The 22,491-nt window shown below is 39.0% G+C and overlaps 1 protein-coding gene and 1 long non-coding RNA gene across 2 annotated transcripts; one reads left to right on the top strand and one right to left on the bottom strand.

Moving 5' to 3' along the window:
* Positions 1–9,667: 9,667 nt before the first annotated feature.
* On the bottom strand, positions 9,668–11,969 carry KIF2B (kinesin family member 2B). Its single transcript, XM_077164816.1, has one exon. The coding sequence runs from the start codon at positions 11,815–11,817 to the stop codon at positions 9,793–9,795; it is 2,025 nt and encodes a 674-aa protein (XP_077020931.1). The 5' UTR covers positions 11,818–11,969; the 3' UTR covers positions 9,668–9,792.
* Positions 11,970–12,017: 48 nt separating this feature from the next.
* On the top strand, positions 12,018–22,272 carry LOC143685946 (uncharacterized). Its single transcript, XR_013176811.1, has 3 exons — positions 12,018–12,138; positions 18,057–18,307; positions 21,942–22,272. It is a non-coding gene; the product is annotated as an uncharacterized LOC143685946 (long non-coding RNA).
* The last annotated feature ends 219 nt before the right edge of the window (positions 22,273–22,491 follow it).

Raw genomic sequence — 22,491 nt, 5'->3', positions numbered from 1 at the left:
CCATGAGCAAGTGGGATTTAGCCCAGGTATGCAAGGGTGGTTCAACATAAGATATTAATTAATGTAATAAACCACATTATCACAAAAGGAAAAAAGATACATGATCATTTCAAATGGTGCAGAAAATGCATTTGACAAAATCCAGCACAGCTTCTTGATATAAACACTTAGAGCACTTTGAATTGAAGGAAATTCCTCACCATGAAAAAAGTTGCATATTCAAAGCCCGCAGCTGACATCCTGCTTGATGGTGAAAGAATGAAAGCTTTCTCTTTAGGATCTGGAACAATACTAGGATGCTCATTTTTACCACTATTAATCAATATTGTGGTGGAAGTGCTAGCCAGAGCAGTTAGGCAAGAAAAAGAAATAAAAGGTATCCGATTTACCAAATTAGGAAGGAAGAGCTAAAAACTTTATTATTTGCAGATGATCTGATCCTATATAGAGAAATTCCAAAAAAATGCACAACAAAGGTGTGCTGGTTTGAAAGGATGTTCCCTAGAAACTCCATGTTTTAACCAAAATCCCATTTCATAGAGGTAGAATAATCCCTGTTCAATACTGTATGTTTGAAACTGTGATTGGATCATCTCCCTGGATGATGTGATTTGCTTGAGTGGTTGTTAAATTGGATTAGGTGACGACGACATGTCTCCACCCATTTGGGTAGGTCTTGATTGGTTTCCTGGAGTCCTAAAAAAGAGGAAACATTTTGGAGAAAGAGATTGAGAGAGCAGAGCAGAACGAGAAGGCACAAGAAGCAGAGAGTCCACCAGCCAGTGACCTTTGGGGATGAAGAAGGAAAACGTCTCCCAGGGAGCTTCATGAAACAGGAAGCCAGGAGAAGAAGCTAGCAGATGATGCCTTGCTTGCCATGTGCCCTTCCAGCTGAGAGAGAAACCATGACTGTGTTCACCATGTGCCTTCTCGGATGAGAGAGAAACCCTGTACTTCATCGGCCTTTTTGAACCAAGGTATCTTTCCCTGGATGCCTTTAATTGGACATTTCTATAGACTTGTTTTGTTTGGGACATTTTCTCAGCCTTAGAACTGTAAACTAGCAATTTCTTTAATTTCTCTTGTTAAAAGCCATTCCACTTCTGGTATATTGCATTCCAGCAGCTAGCAAACTAGAACAAAAGCTATTAGAGTTAGTAAACAAATTCAACAAAATGTTAGGTTGCAAGATGAACATGTAAAAATCAGCAGTGTTTATATCCATAAGCAATGAACAATTGGAAGAATAAATCAAGAAAAAAATTCCATTCACAATAGTGACTAAAAGGATCAAATATCTAGGAATAAATCTAATTAAGAATGTAAAAGTCTTCCACACACAAAAAAGTACAAAACATTGCTAAGAAAAATCAGTGAAGATCTAAATAAATGGAAAGGCATTCCGTGTTCATGGATTGGAAGACTAAATGCTGTTAAGATGTCAATTCTACCCAAAGCATTTTATGATTCAACACATTTCCAATCAAAATTCAACAACCTTCTTTGCAGAAATAGAAAAGCTTATCATCAAATTTATATGGAAGGGTTAGCAGCCCCGAATAGCTAAAATCATCTTGAAAAAGAGTAATGTTGTTGGAGGGCTCATACATCCTAATCTTAAAACGAATTACAAAGCCACAGTAATCAAAGCAGCATGTTACCGGCACAAGGACAGACATATAGACTGATGGGATCAAATTTATAGATCAGAAATCAACCCTCACATTTATGTCCAACTGATTTTTGACAAGGTGGCAAAGACTATTCAATTGGGAAAGAATAATGTCTTCAACAAATGGTGCTAGGAAAACTAGATCTCATTTGCAAAATGAAAAGGGAGGACCCCTAACTCACACCTTATATTAAAATCAACTCTAAATGGACAAAAGGCCTAAATATAAGAGCCAAAAATATCAAACTTCTAGAAGAAAATTTAGAGACACATCTTCAGGACCTTACATTAGGCAGTGGTTCCTTTGAATTTACATTTGAAGCATGAGCAACAACAGAATAAATAAATGAGATCTCAAAAAATTAAGAATTTTGTGACTCCAATAACTTTATCATGAAAGCAAAATTATATCCTACATAATTAGAATATTTAGAATACACATATCTGTTAGAGGTTTATTTTTAATGCAATTTTATTGAGGTATATATTGACATATCTATAATCATCCAAAGCATACAATCAGTGGTTCACAGTATGATTGTATAGTTGTGCATTCATCACCACAATCAATTTTTGGACATTTTCATTATTCCAAAAAAATAAAAATAAAAAAGAACACCCAAAACATCCTATAGCCCTTATCCCCCTTATTATTTCTTTTTGCCCTTATTTTCTTATTGGTCCATCCATTGGATAAAGGGAATGTTAGTCTCAAGGTTTTCACAATCACACAGTCTTATCATAAAAGCTGTATCATTGGAGTAATGGAAATGCTCTAAAAATGACCATGGTGATGAATACACAACTGGTTGTATACTATGGGTTGATTGTATGTGTATGAAGATTTCTCTATAAAGATAGTTTAAAAAGCTATATAGTTATACAATCATCTTCAAGAATCAACTATAGGCTACCCGCCTTAGCCACCCTTGGTCCCGGCCACCACGGGCGGCTCTGCAGAGGAGCCGCACTTGGTCCAGTCGGACGCGGGACCCTGGCCCGGCATCTCCTCCCGGAGCCCCGGCATGATAGGTGTGAGGAGCGGCTCTCCCCTCTCCTCTCCCCGTCAGCACGTGTGCGTCAGGCGGCGGAGAGCACCTACTGTGCCACCATGATCCAACACTGTGAAGTCCTCAACCGATCCATCCAAGTTGTGAACCTTGATCCTGCAGCCGAGCACTTCAACTACTCTGTGATGGCTGGAGTACATATTCACATGGTTCAAAATGCAAAAGGTATGAATGGGGCCAAGATGGCAGCTTAGTAAGGTATGTGCGTCTTAGATCCTCCACCAGAGCAACTTCTAGGTGAACAGAATCAGTGCAGAACAGCTCCCGTTTTAGCAGCCCCGAATAGCTAAAATCATCTTGAAAAAGAGTAATGTTGTTGGAGGGCTCATACATCCTAATCTTAAAACGAATTACAAAGCCACAGTAATCAAAGCAGCACGTTACTGGCACAAGGACAGACATATAGACTGATGGGATCAAATTTATAGGTCAGAAATCAACCCTCACATTTATGTCCAACTGATTTTTGACAAGGTAATGGACACACAGCGTACCCCAGTCTGGACTGGCTAGTCTGACTGCGAGACTCGGCTGCGGTGAGATCCCCGAGCGGCACGCGATTTCCCGAGCAGTGGCAGCTGTGGCGGCTGGAGCTCCTCCCTCCCTCCTTCCCGGGCCGGCTGAGAGTCTCAGAGAGGCAAGTTTCCCAAGACGCGGCGGTCGGTGCCCCTCTTTTGCGGGCGGCGTCCTTGACCAGCTACGAGTCTCGGATCAGAGGGCTACCCAAGCTGTGGTGGCCCTCCCCCGCGGGCGGCTTCCTTGTCCGGTGGTGAATTCCCCAGGCCGCGGCGGCTGGTGACTGACGCCCCTCCCCCACAGGCGACTTCCTGGTCCGGTGGCGAATTCCCCGGGCCCGCTGCGGCCGGCGACTGACACCCCTCCAGGGAGAGGAGGGAATTTCCAACAGTGGCAGGGACTGGGTCCAACCAAACACCAATAAGGGAATTAATAAAGGAGCCACGGGGTCCCCTCAAGCCGCGGCGGCTGACGCCCCCACCAGGCGCGGCCCCCCAGACCAACTGAGAGAATTGTATCGGAAATCCCCAGGCCGCGGATATCGGTGACCGGGGGGATCACTTCCAAACATGTGAGACAAACGTGTGCCACGAGCGCCACCTACTGGGCAGGATAAGAAAAACAGAATCCAGAGATTTCACAGAAAAATCTTACAACCTTGTTGGTTCGACACCCAGGGAAATCTGACTAAATGCCCAGACGCCAGCAGCAGAAGATAACGGTCCATGCTCAGAAGATTGAGAATATGGCCCAGTCAAAGGAACAAACCAGTAGTTCAAATGAGATACAAGAGCTGAGACAACTAATGCTGAATATACGAACAGAAATGGAAAACCTCTTCAAAAATGAAATTGATAAATTGAGGGAGGACATGAAGAAGACATGGGCTGAACATAAAGAAGAAATAGAAAAACTGAAAAAACAAATCACAGAACTTATGGAAGTGAAGGATAAAGTAGAAAAGATGGAAAAAACAATGGATACATACAATGATAGATTTAAAGAGACAGAAGATAGAATTAGCGATTTGGAGAATGGAACATCTGAATTCCAAAAAGAAACAGAAACTATCGGGGAAAGAATGGAAAAATTTGAACAGGGTATCAGGGAACTCAAGGACAATATGAACCGCACAAATATACGTGTTGTGGGTGTCCCAGAAGGAAAAGAGAAGGGAAAAGGAGGAGAAAAACTAATGGAAGAAATTATCACTGAAAATTTCCCAACTCTTATGAAAGACCTAAAATTACAGATCCAAGAAGTGCAGTGCACCCCAAAGAGATTAGACCCAAATAGGCATTCTCCAAGACACTTACTAGTTAGAATGTCAGCGGTCAAAGAGAAAGAGAGGATCTTGAAAGCAGCGAGAAAAACAATCCATCACATACAAGGGAAACCCAATAAGACTATATGTAGATTTCTCAGCAGAAACCATGGAAGCTAGAAGACAGTGGGATGATATATTTAAATTACTAAAAGAGAAAACCTACCAACCAAGACTCCTATATCCAGTAAAATGGTCCTTCAAAAATGAGGGAGAAATTAAAACATTCTCAGACAAAAAGTCACTGAGAGAATTTGTGACCAAGAGACCAGCTCTGCAAGAAATACTAAAGGGAGCACTAGAGTCAGATACAAAAAGACAGAAGAGAGAGGTATGGACAATAGTGTAGAAAGAAGGAAAATCAGATATGATATATATAATACAAAAGGCAAAATGGTAGAGGAAAATATTATCCAAACAGTAATAACACTAAATGTTAATGGACTGAATTCCCCAATCAAAAGACATAGATTGTCAGAATGGATTAAAAAACAGGATCCTTCTATATGCTGTCTACAGGAAATACATCGTAGACCCAAAGATAAACATAGGTTGAAAGTGAAAGGTTGGAAAAAGATATTTCATGCAAATAACAACCAGAAAATAGCAGGAGTGGCTATACTAATATCCAACAAATTAGACTTCAAATGTAAAACAGTTAAAAGAGACAAAGAAGGACACTATATACTAATAAAAGGAACAATTAAACAAGAAGACATAACAATCATAAATATTTACGCACCGAACCAGAATGCCCCAAAATACGTGAGGAATACACTGCAAACACTGAAAAGGGAAATAGACTCATATACCATAATAGTTGTAGACTTCAATTTACCACTCTCATCAATGGACAGAACATCTAGACAGAGGATCAAAAAAGAAATAGAGAATCTGAATATTACTGTAAATGAGCTAGACTTAACAGACATTTATAGGACATTACATCCCACAACAGCAGGATACACCTTTTTCTCAAGTGCTCACGGATCATTCTCAAAGATAGACCATATGCTGGGTCACAAAGCAAGTCTTAACAAATTTAAAAAGATTGAAATCATACACAACACTTTCTCGGATCATAAAGGAATGAAGTTGGAAATCAATAATAGGCGGAGTGCCAGAAAATTCACAAATACGTGGAGGCTCAACAACACACTCTTAAACAACGAGTGGGTCAAAGAAGAAATTGCAAGAGAAATTAGCAAATACCTCGAGGCGAATAAATGGTTGTTCTCTGATATTGGTAACAAAACAATTCCTTTATCACGTATTCTACCTGGTATTGTACTGAAGGTCCTAAAGTTAGTGCAATAAGGCAATAAAAATGAATGAAAGTCTTAAGGATTGGAAGGGGAAAAAAGAATTTCATTATGCCCATAGATTCTGCACCTAGAGACTCCAAAAGAATTTTTAAAATGTCGATATATAAATATCAATATTATCTTTATGTATTAGTAACAATTAGAAAATTAAAATTTAAAAGTGATATAGATTATTGAAAAAATAAATTATCTAGGAATAATGCTAATGAAAAACATGCAAGAACTTATTACAGAAAACTACAAAAGATTAATGAAATAAATTAACAGAAAACTAAATAGAGAAAAATGACAGTCAAGGATATGTAATATTTGTGGACTGGAAGTCTCTAATTATAAAGATTTCAGTTCTTACCAAATTAATTCCTAGATTCAATGCAATGCAATCAAAGCCCCAGTAAATGTGTTTATGCGTGTTTGCATTTGTGCATGTGTGTGTGAATTGACAAGCTGATTCTTAAATATACATAGCAATGCAAAAGACATGGAATAGGAAAGGCGATAATGAAGAACAAAGTTAATGAACTTATATTTTCAGATATCAAGACATCAAATAAAATAGTCATGATATTTATGAAAGGACACACCAAGTGAACAGAATAAAGTTCTTATGCTCATCTGATTTATAACAACGGGGATAATATATTGTATTGGCAAAAAATAGTCTTTGCAATAAATAGTTCTGATTCACTTGTATGTCCATATTAAAACACACACACACACCACATGGACCTTGCCTCCTACACCTGACTCTATGCAAAAATCAATTCCAGATGGGTGAGTGGTAAAACACCAGAACTTGTAGAAGATAACGAAGGAGAATAGCTTTATGATTTGGGGTAGGCAGAGATTTCTTAAATAGGGTTTAACTCTTAAATAGATTACTTGAACTTCATTAAAACTTAAAACATCTGATCAGCAAAATACACCATTATGAAAGTGAAAAGGCAGTCCATAGATGGGGAGAAGATATTTGCAATATCTATATATATCTGAAGAACTCATATACTCTATAAAAGGAAGTATGTAAATAGCCAATAAGCATAGGAAAAAGTGTTCAGTATTACTCATCAGGTAGGAGCAAATTAAAACCATAATGAAATATGTCTCACAGCCATCAGAATGCATGAATATTTTTAATGACAATACTTAGGGTAGGTAAATATCTGGAGGACTGGGATCTTTTGAAATACTGTTAGTAGTGTAAAAAAGGCATGAACTCTTTGGAAACTCTTTAGCATGATGTATTATGCTGAGCATACACATATGATAGACCAAGGAGTTCCATACTGCTAGGCATGCAGAAGTGCATGTAAGTGTGCATTGAGGGACAGGATATAAAAATGTTCATGGGGTTATTATTTGCAATTGTTTGAAACAGAAATAACCCAAAAATCATCAACAATAAATTATGGAGTATTCATGAAGTGGACTACCTCACAGCTATGCGTGATCATTTTGATCAAAACAAGCAAGATGCAAGTTACAAAACGAATGTAGTATTTGCTTTTATTAACATGAGAAAAAAAACAGAGAGGCAAAGCTTATGTCTGGTGATTTTAGTCAGAATAGCCCTTACCTTTACTGGGGAGAATAATGACTGCAATAGGGCAGGAAAAGGCTTCTGGAACACTGGCCATGTTCTATTACCTTGATGTGAGTGGTGGTTACATTTTGTAAGCATTCATGGAACTGAATAATTAAGATTCATACACTGCATGGATTATACTTTAATAGTTTGTTACAGAATAAAAAATAGCAGGTAAAAAGTTGATAAGAGAATGATGAAACTCCTCATAGGTTACCCAAACTTATGTTTGTAGCTGGGGGAGTATATGACAGCAGCAGTGGTGATGGTACAGTAAGGATAACGATAATACGATGTGCATAGTAATTGTAAAGGAAGATGGAAAAGGGGCAAAAACAAAGAAACCATCTTTAAACCTTTTGAAGTAAGTAATATATTTGCCCTGTTCATACAGAAGGTAACAATTAAAAAAGGCTGTTATTGCCTAAAATGACAAATATCTATATAATAGAGCTGGGACTGGAACCCAGGCCAAAATCTTAATCCCATACATTTTAAAATCACATGCAAACATTATCAAGATAAAAAATAATCTCATGGGTGCATGGGGTGTTTCAGTGGTAGAATGCTCACCTTCCATGTGGGAGACCGGGGTTCGATTCCCGGACCATGCACCCAAATAAATAAATAAACACCCAAATAAATAAATAAATAAACAAAAATAATTTTTAAAATCTCATATTTAAAGAGAGATCATTTTGTGCTAAAAAAGGGAAAGACTTCCAAAGCTTTTCTTTTTAATAATTTTATAACTTTATCAAAATCAGGAAGCAGAAGGAAAATTATAGACCATAATATAATCAGATTACATGCTTATAATGGTGCTGATTGTTTTACACTGATAGTTTTTGGTCTTTACAGTTTAAGAGCCAAAATTGAAAAGCATGGGCCACATTTGCAAAGGTAGTAGGGGCATTTGAAGACTACTTTGTGTGGCCCCATATTTTCCCAATCTGTCATGCACTTGCTTTGCAAATCATTCCACTTTTAATTCTTTAGAGATGTGTTTAGAACAACCAGACATGGAACCAAAAGATCCTTCAATTTCCTTTTAGCATTTTTATATTTGTTCGCTGAAGGTAGATGAGTATTACATTATTAACTATTTTTGGATGTGCATAACAGGTTAGCTCTCTACCTCCCCCTACCCAAGAAGGATTGACTTTGTGGTCCTCAATCAGGAAAATTTTCTCCTTATCCAATCGATCTAAGCCTTTGGAAGTTTCCCACATTCCCTATGTAGCCTTTAGGGGATGCACCAATTTTTGGCCTGAGGTTTCCCTACTGCTGACTTGTTCTTTGCCCTAATTTTGATGCAAGAAGGTTTTTTATGTGAATCATGCAAAGTACACAATTTTGGAAAGAAAGAGGGAAAAAGAAATTAACCAAAAGACTCCATAGTAGCACAGTCTCTGCTTATACAACATGCACACCCACACACCTTAAACATACACTCATTCTTTATTTAATCACTCCCAGGAAGCACAGTACTTTAAATTTTCAATTCAAAGATTAAAGGCAAAAACAGACAAATCTCCTCAATTCCCAGCTCTCACAGAATCTCAAGAAAATTCCCCACCCCCTTCCCCCAAGTATGACTGAATAGTAGAAGCCATCTGTACCTGCATGGAAATATAACAGAAAAGACGTCTGAGAGGGTGTTATTAGATCTATTGCATGCCCAATCATGTATTCCCACCGTTGTCATTTGTTTTTGTTTTTTTTTGCATGGGCAGGCAATCAAACCGGGTGTCCGGCATGGCAGGTGAGAATTCTGCCACTGAGCCACCGTTGCACTGCCCCCACCATAGTCATTTGAATCCAAACTATTTTGCCTTCCTGGTCACAAAATTAGCATATCTGGTTTAATCACAGCTAGGTTTTCCTACAGCAGGGTTTCTCCCCTTAGGCACTATCGACATTTTGGATCAGATAATAATTTGTTGCAGAGGTCTGTATGTAGTGTGTATTATGGGATGTTTAGTAGCATCTCTGGCCTCTGCTCATTACATTCCAGTAGCACCCTTTTCTCAGTTTGGACAACTGAAAATGTTTCCAAATATTGCCAAATGTCCCTTCAGGGGCAAAACTGTCCCCAGTTGAGAGCTACTGTCCTATAGAATGAAAAAGAGCTACAAAAACACAAAGAAAAAAGGAAGGGCACATTTCCGACAATCATACTTTAAGATGTTTTAAGCTTTCCAGGAGGATCTTTATATCTAGATAATTCAGACAATTTTCCCTTATAGATGAGGTAGGAACTCCAGCATCATTTCAAACCTGATTTCTTCCCATGGCCTTCACTCTACCTTGCTCTTCTTTTGGAAGTCAGCTCGTAATAATTTCAGTTTCTTTTGGATCTCAGTTAAAACAGAGATTTTCTCATCCAAAATGGAGAACAACTGGAAAATGCAAAAATCAACATCATTGTTTACTCCATCAGCTGACTGCTGAACATTCCTGGGCCACTGGCTGGATTCCTTCCACGAGGTCACTGTATTCTCCGTTGATGGAGTGGATAACGTTTCAACTTCCTCATCAATCTCTCCGCACTCCTCCCTCCGTTCACTAGGCATTTTAATAAGTTCTTTCCTGTGAAGGGATATTTTTGAATTCCTATTGTGTTTTTGTAACATCCTTGCTGCCTCATGTTCATGGGGATAGAGGCAACGATGGGGAGGCCGTACATCTAGAGTTAATTCTTTTACTCTGTTCGCATATCTTAAAGTGTTGAGGGTGTTTTCACAAGAGGTCATTCCTGGAGAGATAGTAGCAATCATGCAAGTGGAGGAGTTCTGGCCTATAAAGGAGTCCCGGAGCACCTGTGTGAGTTTGCTGGCTCTGAATGGGGTATGAGCCTTATTCTGACCCAAAGCCCGAATACATTCCTTGAGGGCAAGGAGACTCTTGTTAATCTCAGCCCCTTCCAGCTGCCTCTTCCGGTTGGCTTTGGCAGTATCTGCCCCCCTTTCGTTTCCAGCTAAGTCAACGAGGGAAAACTTGCCATGCAGTTTCCCTCGTGACTTCAGGATGATCTGAAACACTGCATGACTCCTGGAAGAGTGGGCATTGACAGATGTCTGTCCGGAAGTCCGGCAGCTGTTCCCTAGTTCTACCAGGTTCAGCACGTCCTCTACACAATACGCCTCCTGTTCCCGCAGCCCAACCACCTGCATTTGCTGATTGCCATCCTCAAGAACTTGCAGCTTCTTCTTCCAGTTCAACAAATCATACACCTTACCCCCATATATCTCAAAAAATGTCCCAAAGACTTTGAGGTCAAGCATCTCATAAGCAGGGTTTTTGAGCAGAAGGAAGACATCCTGAGCTACCAGGGCATAGATACCTTTAGAGCAATCCTGGGCCCTGCCCGAAAAGGTTCCACCCATGGTGTACGTTTTCCCACTGCCTGTCTGCCCATAGGCAAAGCACGTGGCCATGCCCTTGCGGAAGATGGACTCCACCAGCGGCTGGGCAGTGAACTGGTACACTAACTCGTTGGAGGCTGTGTCATCGAAGGCATGGTCAAAGCAGAAGGTCTGGTTCTCCAGGTAGCGGGTGAGGTCCACTTTCTGCTTGGATTCGTGCACCATGACCACGTTATCCGAGGGGATGGTGATGATGTCCAGGTCCTTCATGGTGGTCTCTAGCTGGTTGAGAGGTCGTTTCCGCACACACACGCAGATCCGATGGTCTTCCAGGGGCTCCAGGCCAGATACCTTGCTACTGTCCAGGTGCCTGCGGTACTCATCGATCATGCGCCCGATTTCATAGTTGGGGTTTCCGGTGTTGACATCCAGGGCACGTCGAGCACGAATCTCTAGCTGCTGCCTCCTGCGCTTCTCCCGCTGCTTCTGCAGTTTCTCAATTTCTCGTACACAGGGCGACTTTTTCAGCTTCATCAGACAAGGGTTGCTGGGGATCCCTACGGACGGGCTGTCCCCTGAGGGTGCTTCGTTTTTCCTGGGAATCATTGCCATCCACCTCGTGGCCAGACGCCGGTCTCCAATGACAGAGGATGGTGCTAGAGAAAAGGGGGACAATGGCCTGGACTGCTTGGAGTGTTCAGCCAAGGCCAGCGCTGGATTCAGCAGGAATATGGTCTCTAGGTCAACCTTCTTTCCTTTTTTGACTCCTTTCTCTATCCACTCAACTGTGATCCAAGCATTTTCTCTTTTTATCTCTGTGACCATAGCAAGGTGGATCCGCCTGTCACTGCGCTTGATCGCCACGCAGATGCCCACTTGGAGGTCTCCGCATTGTGGCTTCAAGGGCATCAGGGAGGAGAGGCGTGGGGCGAGCGGGAGGCAGAACTGGCCCGCCATGGAGAGTGATGGACCTATCAGGGCTCAGGGAGGCCGGTGGCGCTGCCAGGGGCCCTTGGGGTTGAAGCAACAGGACCTGAGCCCAAGCCAGCCTGAAGCGCTGGGAGCACTGAGAGCGCTGGCGGTTGCCGCCTGCCTTTGTGAGGCGAGAGCGTGCTGGGCCCTGGCCGTGGTCGCTCACGTCACAAAGGGAAAGGGAGAAAGGGCAGCAGAGCAGAGGGCCTGTTGGTGAAGAGTTGGGTGAAGAAATCACGTTCTGGCAGCTAGGGGGAAGGAAAGGCAGCTGGAACCGAGAACTTGTTCTCTGCGTCTTGAAGGGAGGTGGGGTCAGCTGTACTTCGGACTCCGGTGGGGAGGTGCAGGAAGTGGGGTTGAAACTACATTTTCCATGGGCGTTCTCGTGCCTTGGAAATATCCAGTCTCCTTTGCAGTCTTGACCCACAATCTCTAAACTCCGATGCTTTATTTTGAGGCCAGTTGAATATTCCCTTAAACTTCCAAACTTCCATATCATTGGAAGCTAGAGAAGGTAGGGCTGTTTGCAAAGTCACAGGCTTCGAAATTCAGCAGGATCCCAGGGAAGTATCTTTAAACCGACCATCTTCCCTCCTCCCACCCTCTTCAAAACTTGTTTAGCTTTAGCAATCACAACTTAAAGTTATTCAAGTTTAATGGGATTTCGCATTACAAAATCAAATGTATGTAGCAGGTCGTTGTGGTAATTTGTTTGGTGCAGCATCTGGGCTTGCAAACATAAGATGTTTGTTGCATTCCTAGTAATTCTGACAGCTACAAAGTGAGTTTTGTTGTGCTGCAGTCACTACCATTTTGAGATTAGTTCAGTAATTACCACTCTAAACTCCTTCAGTAATTACAGTTCTAGCATCATTATCTATAATTTCGAGAGAAAGGAGATACATTTGGGGAAAGAAGTAATTTGTCTTATACCCCTCTTCACCCCCAAATTGTGTTTGTGTGCATGTTCCCTGCAAAAGTTAAGCAGGGGTAAAGTCAGCTAAGCCACGAGAGACAAAAAGATGTTTTAAACAGTATTGCAAATTTTTCTTGTAGGGTGATCTGCTTGCAAAAAAAAAAAAAAAAAAAAAAAAAAAATGGCATCGACTATTAGATGTGCCAAGATGAGGATTAGAATGCTGGTTTATGTTCAACTTTTTTCCCCTACCTACCACATTGTCTTTCGGTATTTGAGTTTGCTCATAATCGCACTGATAGCTCCAAAATTTCATGAAGTGGCATGATATCCTTACAAAACCTCTCTAGGACCCAGGAATATTATGGAAACGAATTCTTACTAAAAACTGACTTTTTAAATGGAATTTTCATCGAATTTAGTAAAGCTTTTATTTGGGGAAAAAAAGTGGGGAAGAGGAATATTGGATAAGTATACAGTGATCCTTCATTTCATGGGATGCTGAATGCTGATGGAGAAAGGGGAGAACTGACTTGCTTTTTAAATAGTTTCCTTTTTATGATTATTAATTTTTTCCTAATCATCCAAATTATGGGCATTTAAAGTTGTACTTCAAATCAGGTTTTATTTCTGAATTCGAAGATTAAGTAAATGTTGTTTTCCCTGTTTATTATTAGGTTAATTATATATTTTAAAAACATTATTGGTTTAGATTTTTTAGTAGTTTTCTAAACATTTACTTCAACTTTGAAAAAGACTGCTCTCTCAAAATTATGCAAACTCTAGCTCTTTGGGGTTCACCATAGTTTTATAATTAAGGCAGTGATTTCTATAGATAGACAATAAATGACTGGATACATGATGGTAGTGAAAAAAATTAGACTAAAATTCCTTTGACACCTTCTTTGCTTTCCAGCATACCCTTCAAGGTCTTTTTTCTTTCTTTCTTTCTCTTTTTGTAGCTATTTCAAGGCTTTTCCACTCAGTTCTCTTCTCTCTTATGTAGTTCCCTTAGGATATTTCATTTACTCCCACAATTTAAGTTTTCAGCTATACGTTGTTGATCACCAGAACTCTGAGTTCTAAACCAATCTGAATGCCCAAAGGGATTTCAAATAAAACAAATCCAAAAACTAATTTCATTATCTTTTTTATGAAAACTGTACCTCTTAGCTATTTCAAAATGCTTTTAGTAGCTTCATCATATACTCCTTGATACAAGCCTGTCAAAGATCTTCATCTTTTACCTCTTCTTCAACCCACCCTATCTTGGAGTTAAGTAATTTTCCCAGTTTCTGGAAGTCTCCTGTAAATGTGACATTTAATTTCCCAACCGATACTTACTTTGTTTCCTTGGGCAACCGCATCCATTCAGGAACTCAGTCTATTTCTTACATTGCTCCTAGAGTTATCTTAACAAAGTCCTTATTAATTCCCTGCTTATAAACATTTCAGTAGTGCTCCATCATCCTAATTGATATGGTACAAATTCGAAAAAGGGCATGAGATATATGTTGATATCTGGCTTCTGCCTACATTTTTATCCTTAAGCTTTATCACTGTCCACATTTAATCTAAAATTGAGCCAGACTGAAGAAATTGCAGTCTTTCGATTTCACTGTTTTCCTTTCAAATTTCAAGTTCTAGCACAGTGGTCCTCAAAATTAAGGCACACCAAAAGCACCTGCAGGGCTTGTTATGGTGCAGACTTCTGGGCTCCATCCCCAGTTTCTGATTCAGCAGGTCTGATGTGAGGTCAGAGAATATGCATTTCTAACAAGTTCCCAGGCAGGGCTAATGATCTGGGTTCTGGGACCACAGTTTGATAATCACTGTTTTAGATCTGACTAGAATAACCTCCAAATTCCTCCTCACTTTTTTCTGCTCTCTCTCATCCTTCAACACTAATCTCAAATTTCACTTCCCCTGGAAATAATCAAACAAAATAGCTTTAAAGTGAATCATCTTTTCTTAAGAAATAAGCATCTATCACTAGGCGGGTGTGTCTGGGAACAGCAAAGCCTTAATCTCAGTAGTGATTTATTTTTTTTGTATGCTGTATGGTGGGGTCAATTTCATTATTTTTCCGTGTGAGTCGCCTGTTATTGCAGCACTGTTTGTTGAATTTTTTGTTTGCTTGCTTATTTTGCTTGTTTGTTTTGAGGGAAGTGCATGGACCAGGAATCGAACCCGGGTCTCCCGCATGGCAGGCGAGAATTCTACCAAGTAGTGATTACTTTTAACAAAATGTCCCAAATATAATAAAAGTAATCTTTTATCTGCCAGTGTAAAATTCAGAATGCGGGAAATAGCTGTCTTAACCCTTATGGTAAATTGAATTATATGCTCCAACAAATGACATCTTAATCCACATTCCTGTGGGTTTGAACCCATTTGTAAGCAGGACCTTTTGCATCAGTTAAGGTTTGGACTCATTTATGAATAGGATCTTCTAAGATCCTACTTACCAATGGCCAAACTGAATCAGGGTCAGCCTTAATCTGTATTACTGAGCTCCTCATAAAGAGAAACCAGAAGTCAGAGAAAGCCACAGGAAGGAGACCAATGACATCTCCATGTGACAGAGGCAGAGCTACAAGTCAGAGAACCGTAGGAGTCTAGGAAGCCATCCCCAGAATGCTACAGGCCAAGAGAAAACTTGACCTTGCCAATGCTTTGAATCAGGACATCTTACCTCTCAAACCATGAACCAATAAATTCTTATTGTTTAAGCCATCCCATTGTGTGGCTGCTCTGGCAAAACTAAGACAAACCTCTCATTTTATGGAATTTATTCTGAGTGACTTATCCTCTAGGAAACTCTGTGAATCTTTAATAATGTGACAAATTTAGCATTTGTCAAAGTGTAAAGAACTAGGTACAAGCTAAGGTGTCACCATTGGCCATAGCCTGGGAAGATGAGGAGAGGTATAAACATTTGGTAAATGGGCAGTTTCTCCAGGGTATAGCTTGAAGCCATACCTATATTTTTTACTTAATCTATCCCAGCAACAAATACATACAAAATGCTTCCCATTTCATTTCTTGTGTCAAAGAAATCCTGCCCCAGGTAGCTTACAATTTGCACATTTAATTTTAAACTGGGAGCTTAACAAATAGACAAATTAACAAAGAACTCTTAATTTCAAATCTCCTTTTTATAAAAACCTAATAAGGATCACATATAGACCCTTAAGAGCAGGAGATGGTAGTGTGGATGGAAAGCACAGGAAATATGCTCAGTCATTTCAATTTATCAATTAAAGGTGTATTCCCAGTTTGGGACCTGGCAGAATTGCTTTAAGGGAGAGAATGTGATTTGTAGTCTCATTTTAAATACATACATCCCAGGAAGAATGCATCACATAATCCCCTTTCTAGAACTGTTTTGAGGGACATCTATTAGCTGTTTAGTGTGTTTGGTCACTGTGGGGGGGCTGTACTTTTCCAGTATATGGATGCAATTGGAGGTAGATGGAATCTTCAGAGGAGTTCTCTAGATTTTCCCAAATCTCTTTGAAGAAATGGAATGCATCATTTTCAATGAAGAAGTTATATCAAGACTGAAAGCCCTCAGCTCTATAATATGTGTCAGTATGCTCTCTGTAGGTGATATTATAAGAACTATTTATCATTGTTAGAACCTGGTATCTGCTTGTCAAAATAACTTATATTTACCATTTCCCATAATTTTAAAGTTCTTATCTGAAATATATAAGGCAAGAAAACTAACATACTAAGGAACAAGAGCATGGGGCTAAAATAACCAGCTGATTCTGGAAAAAATATACTTTGGTTCAATCGTTGGTTGACAATCAAGATAAACAACTAGTTTATATTAAAGGGACATGTGTGTAGTATTGTACAGCTTGTTAAGATTCAGGAATTACTGGGGAATTTACGCATTTACCATTTGCTATTAGTGAATATATATTTGTTTAGTAAATAAGGGATGTTGCTGGTATAGTAAACTCTGGGTACGGATGTATGCTAAAGCCAGCACTTAGCAATTTCTTGTTCAGTAAATGAATGAATGGATAAATAAACAAAGAAATGGTTGTCAAACCATAGCAAACATGAATATTTCAACCAGGGTGAACTTTAAAAAAGGAATTCAGATCATGTAGTAACTTTCTTAAAAATCTTCAGTGGCTTTGCATTTCATTGCTTAAAAAAACAACCTTTTCTTCTTGGTATCCAGTGCCCTGCAAGATTAGCCTTGAGTCTTTTCTTCATCGTAGAATATCACAGCCTCCAAGGTTTTAAAAATTATGTTCCTGCCACACTTAACTCTTCTTTTGCTTCTTTGACACACCTGCCTTTTTCCTAACTCGTGGACCTTGCATACCCTACTCTTCACATTTACTAATGAGAAAGTTGGGACTCAAAGAAAACCTTTACATTTTAGACATTCCCAAAGTTACTTGAATTGGGACAAAAGCACAGATATTTACTCCAAATTTAGGATTCTTTCCAATAAATCAGGGAACACAATAAATAGAAAGCAACTACATTAATCATAGTTCTCACATATGAACTTTGGGCAGGTTGTTATCCAAGTCTTAGGTGTTTTTAAATTTTATTGTATTCTCTTTTTTGATATGTAAAATATGGGTAGTAACTGATGTCAGTAACACTGGGGTCAGGACAGTGTGTGATATATGTCACTCTCAGCCTAGATTCAATAAGCCATGACTGCATGAATTTTGGAAGATGTTCATAACAGATAAAATGGTGAGCTTGTTGAGTAGTATCTTGATTCTTCCAGCTTTTTATCACTGAAAATTTGTACTTCACATAGACAGCTTGTGGTATACTGAAATTGTATGCCCCAATTTAGACATGTTCTTAAATTTAACCCGTGTCCTTGTGGGTTTGAACCCACTATAAACAGGACCTTTGGAAGATGTTAACTTTAGTTAAGGTGTGACCAACTGAGTGAGCATGGGCATTAATCCAGACTACTGGAGTCCTCTATAAAGAGAAAAAACTCAGATATGGTCAGAGAATGCCACTAGAAGGAGCAGGAAGCCAGAAGCCAGTGGGAACTGGAAGAGAAGGGAGAGGACATTGCCATGATGTTTCTTATCACATCATACTGACTCCAAGTTTAGCCTAAATGTTGCAGTGAAAGAAGTTTCTAATGAAAGAAAATAGAACATACTACACCCCTAGAAGATTAGATGTCAACAGAATGATATCACACTGTGGTATCTGAACAGCTCAGAACTGTCAGCAACTGACATTTTTAATTTATGGCAATGAGAAACAATCCACAGGTAGGACTTATGCTGTTTTTTTACTTTAGGTCAGTAGTTCTGAGATGGGATCTGACATGGCAACATTCTCTGCTCTTCATCTTCATGTATCCTCAGTGGAGCTCTGCAAATTTTAGTCTTGCCTTCCTTGTGGCTAACATGTTTTAATGTATATCCTCACGAGAGCATGGTGGAGTCCCCAAGCAAAACATTGCCAAGGAGCACAAGCATTGATACCGGGAGCGTGTTCTGTATCTGAGGAAGTGTTTCACTCATCGGAAAGAAAATTAACCTTTTCACAGTGAGCATCCAACTCTCCTTCTGAAGTTTGATGTGTGACTCTGTGTGGAGTTAGGGTTGCAGGGTCTTCTCTGTTCTAGCCTGGATTCTGATCTTTCTCCTTTCTGCATTTTTAAACAAACCCTTCTCTGTAGGCCAGAAAATTCTCACATCGAGAATCTGGCCAAAAAAAGAAAAAAATCATTCTTCCAATGTGAGGAGAAAAATTGGCCAGCTCTGAGAGTGTTTTGGATTAAAAGTGGCCACGGTGTGCCAAAACCACAAAGAATCTACACATTTCCCTTTGCTTACACTCATTTGTACGTAAATTACAGATCTCATGGCTGTGAATCAAAGTTGCACAGAAAGAAAGAAACACTGGGCTTCTCTGGCATTTTATGTAAGAGGGAAGCTACTCCCTTCATAAAGGCAAGATTTTATACATGAGATTTTCCTTTTGGGGTTTTTTGCAATTTTTATATAGCATTTTATATGGGCTCCTGCTTAATACAATTCTATGAACAGGGTGGTCCTTTATCAAGGTAAAAAGACAGATTTTTTTTTTTTTTTTTTCATAGGCAGGCTCCGGAAATCATACCCCAGGTTTCTAGCATGGAAGGTGAGAACTTTGCCACTGAGCCACCATGGCCTGCCCAAGACAGAATGGTTTTAGTTTTGATACTTATTCTTTTCACTAAAAAGGAAAACCAAGTAAAAATATTATCAAGATATCTGAAAAAAAAATTTCTACAAAGACAAAATAATCCTGTTTTTTGGTTTTATATTTTTATACTGCTTTTCAATTTACAGAGTTTTCCATTTATTCACTCTCATTGAATACTTTGGATTAAGCCCAAATTTTTAAATATCTGCTCTGTACTCACCATTGAGCTAGGCTCATGCAATCTTCACTACAATTACGTGAGGCAGGCTGTATTATTTCTTTTTCGCAGAAAAAGGAAAATGAAACTCAGAGATGGTAAATGAAATGATCAAGGTTACACAGCTAATTACTGTTAGAAACAGGGCTTGAAGATCTTATTCCAGATCTAGTGCTCCCTTTGAAACATTTTACCTCTATTCTACAGCTAGAGATAACTCCTTAAGAATTAATGCCAGTGCTAGCTGCAACCAAATTATTGAGTAAAACTGCAGAAAATAATCACTCCTGAGTAGATCTAAGAATTTTCCGAAATAAGCTGTTTGAAAAATTTCCAAATTATTCCTAATTGCCATATATTAAGCAATAAAAGAAATTGCGTTCTTGTATGTTCCTTTTTGTGTTTGTTTATCTGCTTGCAAAGTTCATCTCATACCTGATGGAAGGTAATAAACTGTAGATTGTATGGGTACAGCCTTGCCATGTGGAATAGGACTGGAAATCTATTACTAGTGATACACTCTTCAAATGCAGCTGAAGTTTGACAAGTGTTAATTAGAATAGACTCTTGGAACCAGTATTTCCTCTGAGTGCTTTTCAGGTGTGTCATCATCATGTCCTCTAAATTGCTGAGAAGAATTAATGATTTCAGGTAAATCAATGTGGGTTGAAATACCATGCAGGAGTATTCGTTTTCCATTTTCTTGTGTATGTGCTATATTCACAAGATTCTTTGTTAAAATGCTGGTTCTTGTGAAATACCATTCTGTATGTGTGGCTTCTAAAAATATGTACCATTTGGAATTGCAAATAAAATTGATATTTTCCCAACAAAATAAGCACATTTGTATTCACTTATAACAACATGTGTAAACTGGTCAGTGGCTCTGTTTCCTTGGGTATGTGAAATAATAGAGTTTGTAGTTGCTAAATGAACAGGGTAGATTTCCATTGCCAAGGGACAGCTCTCCTAATGCAATGCAGTACCCTCTTGCTTGCATAGAATTGCTTAGTGCTGATTAAAGGACATTCTTTGGGCAAGTCTGAACATGTTTTTGAGGTCTTCCTTTGCTATTTTATGGGAAAGAGTTTTTTGGACCCTATTGTTTATTTCTTAGCAGAAAGCTTCGTGACTTACACTTTTTTAATCTTTGGAATGCATGCTGAGAGACTTTAGTTTTTGCTATTATGTTTTTATCACAAAGGGATGAAAAAGTCTTCTCTTTATCCAGGGCATAAGGAGGAAGTTTTAAGCAAAGGACCACAATAAAACATTATGTCAAAGAACATCCACTTAAGCACATTCATTTCTATCTGGTGGAAAGAAATTCTTTCTTTTCTTTTACACTTTTTTTTATGAAAAGTGAAAATGACTCAGAGTTTAGAGAGAATAGGATCATGAACTCCTATGATGTCCTCACCCACACCAGTGTCATTTCATCTAGACTCCTCCCCACTTCCCATTCCCATCCTTAAAATGGTTTGCATCACATCTCATTTCATTTCACTCTTAAATATTTCAGTATATATTTATAAAATACAATATTATTTTGAAAACCATAACCATAAACCATCATACCAAACACATAAGAAAATTAGCACTTGTTATTATGATCAGATAGGCGTATTTTGCTCCAATCATCCTAATTGTTTCATAAATGTTACTTTACATTTGATTCGTTCCACTTATGATCCATCCAAGGTCCACACATCGCATTTCTTTGAAATTTCTTTTAATGTCTTTTAATCTGTATATTTCTTCTCCATCTTTTATTATTATCCCTGTTACCGAACAAAGGCCGTGGATTCTTTTGCCCAATGAGCTCAATAACCAATTCTTGAGACACCGAGGTTTCAAAGAGAAAAAGAGTTTATTACTAGGTGTGTACAGGAGAGTAGATGGCCTAATGGCCCAAAATCTGTCTCCCCAAACTGCAGAAATTCTGATAGTTTTATTAGAGAAAAGATGGGCAGGGTTTAGGATAATGAGCACAGTGGCCCCAGATGATGCAGTTAGAGGGGACCTGGTTATTAAGCATGTGCAGATCGACTGCATGCCTAGTCACAGAATGCATGTACGAAAATGGCAGAGTGAGGTATAGGTGACTTGCAGTTAAAGTCTAAGCTACTGCGCATGTCAGGTGGGCTTGTTTTGGTTAGATCCAGTCTTGGTTATTAAGATTACTTTGGATTTAGGGTGGATTAATTCTGGGCTGACTCAAGACCCTTTGTTAATAAACATCAGGGGCTGTCTTTGGTGATTAAAAGATTCTAAAGTTGAAAAACTGGATAACTGGGTACAAATGAGGTTATTCCCAAGGTTTTTACAATCACAGAGTCAAAAGATAAGGTCTATACAATCATTATCAGAGATAACTACATTATAGTTGAGAGATTTCAGGAATTTCCCTTTATCTACTCCAATATACCAGAAAACAAAAAGGAATAGCTATATAATGATTCAGTAATCAAAATCATCCCTTAAATCCTGATTTCTCAGTTACATCCCCTTACAATGTCTTTGGAGATTTTTGTCAATTGCTTCCTCATGATGTTTTGTTAACATGTTCCTCTGCCCCCTTTATCTCCTGTTAAGTTATAGTTGACATAGAGCCAATTAGAATACTTCACATGATGGGTTACATATTTCTGATTTTATTACATCAGGAAGCATATAATAAATGGTGTTTTTGTGATGTTATGGTAAATTGCATTATTGTTCAACAAATAATCTCTCTTCTTTTTCTCATGCTTCCCTCTCCCTAACCATCATAAGATGAATATATCTGCCCATTCCATTGGAATTAGACTTGGCCATTTGACTTGGTTCAGACCATGGAACATGAGTGGAAATAACATACATCATAAATGTGTCAAAGCTGTAACTGTGTTTGCATCGTCTGGCTCAGCCTCCAGAACTCCTGCCTTCCACACTATGGATTATCTGTTCCACATAGCGGCAGCTTCTTTCACTTCAGGTTACAGATTGTGAAGATACAGAAGTAGCCCTGAAACAACCACAATTGGGAACTGAGCTCAATTTATACTCAGACAACCTATAGGTCCAATTGTTTCAACTGGAAATAAATGTTTGTTGTTGTGTGTTACTGGGTTTGGAGATTATTTGTTGAGCAACATTATTACAACAAAAGCTTAATGATATAGAAGTCAATATTGAAGTGGGTTTGGATGTTATTTAGATTGCTCTGTTCTCTTCTAACGTAATGATTTTAGCAGCCATTAATTATTGCCTAGATCCTTTATTTTATTAGAGTTTACAAGGTGACAATATTCTAAGTCTATGGTTTGTATAGTAAAGACAATAT

Source organism: Tamandua tetradactyla, chromosome 6 (genome assembly GCF_023851605.1).
Source record: "Tamandua tetradactyla isolate mTamTet1 chromosome 6, mTamTet1.pri, whole genome shotgun sequence".
Taxonomy (NCBI): domain Eukaryota; kingdom Metazoa; phylum Chordata; class Mammalia; order Pilosa; family Myrmecophagidae; genus Tamandua; species Tamandua tetradactyla.
The sequence above is the reverse complement of the archived record's forward strand: the minus strand, read 5'-3'. Positions and strand labels throughout refer to the sequence as shown.